The sequence below is a fragment of the Pteropus vampyrus genome, unplaced genomic scaffold, assembly GCF_000151845.1.
Source record: "Pteropus vampyrus isolate Shadow unplaced genomic scaffold, Pvam_2.0 Scaffold35, whole genome shotgun sequence".
Lineage (NCBI taxonomy): Eukaryota > Metazoa > Chordata > Mammalia > Chiroptera > Pteropodidae > Pteropus > Pteropus vampyrus.
This window is the reverse complement of record NW_011888816.1, coordinates 2,575,398-2,579,090: the sequence shown is the minus strand read 5'-3', so window position 1 is coordinate 2,579,090 and position 3,693 is coordinate 2,575,398. Positions and strand designations below refer to the sequence as shown.

The window sequence follows — 3,693 nt, the reverse complement described above, 5'->3', positions numbered from 1 at the left end:
GGCGCAGCTGCTCAGGGCGGACCCCACAGCACACTTCAGGCATCCTGTGTGAAATGAGCCCCGAAAGGAAAGGCCCTTCCTCCTTCCATGACTTCAGTTTGGGACTGTCCCCTTGGGAGCTGTCTAAATGGTCATTAAAGGACTTTTACCTCCGAAAAAGGGAGGAATCCCTGATGTAGCACTTGCTGCTTAAAGAAAAAGTGGATTCGCGTGTGGGTCTCCCAAGTGGAAGGGTAGACAGCATCGGAGGCCCAGCGGCCTCAGGCCCGAGAGCCCGAGCAGCAGCGCGGTAGATGAAGCGGTGGGTGCTGGCTGGACAGCCATGCTGGCCCGAGGCGTGAGCAAACAGCTCCTGGTGTGCAGGCCAGCTGGCCGGAGGAGCAGAGCAGAAGGCCCCTTACGAGCCGGAGGACAGCAGTAGAGCTGTCCCCAGCATGTGGCCCAGGGACCAAGCGGCCTCAGTGCTGGGCCGGAGGAGGCTGGCAGCGTGCCACACTCTCAGAGGACGGGTGTCCCCACAGGTCCATGACCGCCTGGATCGCTACTGCTGTGGCTTCGAGCCGGAGCCCTCGGCGCCCTGTGTGGAGGAGGGACTCCGGGAGAAGTGTGGGAACCCCGGGGAGCTGCGGCTGGTCCACATCCTGGTACGTCCCCTCGTCGCCCCAGACCGGGGTCTTCCTGTCTCCTTCAGAAGATGCTGTTAGTGAGTGTCAGAGATCACGTGACCTTGGGGTCCCCCATCCTGTTCTTTTGAGCAGCAGAACACTTTGTTTGAATAATGTGTAAAACTGACGGAAGTGGAGCTTTGAGAATGTGGTTGCGGTGGGGGGTAGGGTGGGGGGAGAGTCGAGGGACACTGGGGTACCCCTAGGGCCTCTGGACTCAGCGTGTGTCTCTCCGATGTCCTCCCTGGGCTGGTCAATGTGGAATTCGTGACCTGGAACAAGGAAGGGCATTTCTAAGGCCACATGGCAGGTTGGTGGCAGTGACAGCTCTCTCTGCCAGGACCCTGGTGGCTCACAGGCCGGTGCCGATCAGAAAAACGCTGTGCTGCCTCCTGTTAAAACCAGAGCCCAGAGTGGGAATCGATGTGCTGAGGCCATCAGAGAGGAGCTGGCATGGCAGGGTAGCCGCTCCTGCACAAGGAGCAAGGTGCCACCTGGCCACGGCTTCTCTAGCTTCTCCCCCAGTGAGCCCGGTGTCCTTGCTGCCTTATTTGGCCAGTTGCTTTGGGGGGTGGTTGTCAGCATGGTGCCCCAGGCTGAGCTTCAGGTCACAGCAGCCCTGGGGCCAGGGTTCCTTGTGGAGCTGCTGGGAGGTGAGAATTCTCCATCCTCTGTCCCCAGAGCCATCTCTCTTCCTCTCTGGTAAAAGATGAGGCTTTCTATCCATCATTTACCCCTGGAGGGCAGCCATCCCACAGACCCTTTAGGACTGCAGATTTCAGAGGGAGGAGTCACCAGGCTTCGAGAAATTCCCGATGCGTGGAGAAGGGCCACGAGGTTGAGGCAGAGAGAGGGGAAGCTGGGGTCCCGGAGACAAACATTTGTAATTTAAGCCTAGGTCCCTAGAGAGAATTAGGGGAATCTTGGAGAACGTATAGAATGGGGTCTGGGCATGGGTGTGGGAGGAGGGGGCCGGAAGAGATGGCCTCTCATTCCCGATCACGCAGTAGTTGGAAGATGCTAAAGAACTTCCTGTGCCAACTTTAGTTGTGAAGGGGCGTAGGAGGCACTGAACTCCTCCCGTGGGGAATGAAGCATGGTCAGTGCTCCCTGAAGATAAAGGGTGTCGAGTAGTCTAGGTGATGCTCGGGGGGACACCCAGGTGCACATGCACAGGTGGCATGGGGGTGAGCGTGTGTGTGAGCGTGCATGTGTGGGCTACGTCCTGCAGCCACAGCCCTGCTGGGCAGTTTACCTCTGCACCTGCTGATCCCTGTCCATGTTCCTCACCCCTTTGGCCACCAGAGCACGAATCAGACCCTCCGCCTTGCAGTTTGACAGGCTTGGCAACTATGGGTCCAGGTTTGAACCAGCCAGCTACTTATTAGCAGTGGGACCTGGTGCAAATTACTTAACTTCTTTGTGCCTCTTTTTCTGTAAAATGGGGTTCGCACCAGTGGCCTCCTTCTAAGGCTGCTGGGAGGGCTCATTGAGGTGGTACCTGGAAGAACTCAGCACAGCGCCAGCACAGAGTGAGCTGGCTGCTCAGCGCCTAGGGACCATCTGGGCAAGTAGCAGGGTGGACTGTGGGACGGACAGCTCGGGTCCCCTAAGCCCCTTCACTCTGACAAGCCCTTGCATGCTGGCCAGCCTGCACCCTTACCCATCTCTGTCTCTGCCCGTCGTCCTCCCTGAGGTCCGGAGCGGTGATCCATCTCATCTGGTCTACATCGATAACGCTGGCAACCTTCGGCACCCTGAGGACAAGCTGAACTTCCGGCTGCTGGAGGGCATAGATGGGTGAGGGTCAAAGGAGTCGGGTGGAGGTTCAGGGACTGAGGCTTGATGGCCCTGCTGTAGACCGTGGGACCTTAAACCAGGGCTCTTGAGAAGTCCACACTCCATCAGACAAAGGCTGTTGAGCCTGAACCTCAAGAGGAGGTGGGGGCCCTAGGAAAGCTGAGAGGAGGGACAGCCAGCAGGCCCTTTGGCTCCCAGACAGAATGCCTGCCTCCCCGCTCAATATCCAGAGGGCCACCTGGCCCCATAGAACACTAACTGCCTCACTGGAGTAAGGGCCTTCCCAGGCCTTCCCTTGCTCTGGGAGAGCTGGCCTGGGAGCCTACCTTTCCTGCCCACTCCTGGCCCGCAGCTCAGCCTTCCTCGGGCTCTTCCTGGCATTCGCCAAGCAGAGCAGCAGGCGTTTAGCCGGGAGAGCAGAGTTGATTTGCCCTGACTCTCTGTGGGACGGGACCCCTCTGAAGGCTTTATCTCCTGCCTGCTTTCACAGCTGAGCAGGTGGAAGGGTCCCTGATGACTAGTCAGTGGGCATGGCCCTTGAGATTTTGCAGGCTGACATTGCCTGGGTGCCCCAGCTGTGCAAGCTCTGGCCATCGGGCTTCGCCTTTCACGGGAACTCTCTGAGATTACTTTTGCTTTCCCTTTTTGTTTGGCGCTTGGGGGACCTTTCGTCCAGGTTTCCTGAGTCTGTCGTGAAGGTTCTCCAGTCAGGTTGTCTACAGAACATGCTGCTCAAGTCGCTGCAGACAGACCCGGTGTTCTGGGAAAGCCAAGGCGGGCGACAGGGGCTGCAGCAGGCTCTCCAGACCCTGGAGCGGCGAGGACAGGTCCTGCTGGAACACATCCAGAAGCACAACCTGACTCTCTTCAGGGATGAGGACCTGTGAGTCCCCCACTGCCCAGGCAGGGCTGTTGCTTCACTGGTGGGGTGCTCACAACACGACCTGAGTGGACGAGCATCCATCCTGATGGCCACACGTCCTTGGGTTCGACTCTCTTGAGGACAAATGGGAAAAGCCAGAAACCGGAAGAGCACCATGGATGTCGTGGGATGTGTCACCTGCTTGGGATGGTGGAGGTGGTTGTGGGTGTTGGGTTTTCAGTCTCCCACATTCCTTTTCCACCTTCTCCGCTCTGGCTGTTTACTCCCTGGCACCAATAAATATGTTCACGAATGTTTTATGGACTGTTCCATGTATTGTAAAATCATGCATCCCACGTGCATATG

General features: G+C 57.9%; 1 protein-coding gene across 1 annotated transcript in view; it reads left to right on the top strand.

Moving 5' to 3' along the window:
• FAM198A (family with sequence similarity 198 member A) overlaps positions 1-3,647 on the top strand; it is a 50,116-nt gene extending 46,469 nt beyond the window's left edge. Inside the window, exons 3-5 of the mRNA XM_011357371.2 lie at positions 522-644; positions 2,362-2,465; positions 3,142-3,647. Coding sequence (XP_011355673.1) covers positions 522-644; positions 2,362-2,465; positions 3,142-3,352 — 438 coding nt within the window. The 3' untranslated portion in view covers positions 3,353-3,647. The remainder of the gene's footprint in view (positions 1-521; positions 645-2,361; positions 2,466-3,141) is intronic.
• The last annotated feature ends 46 nt before the right edge of the window (positions 3,648-3,693 follow it).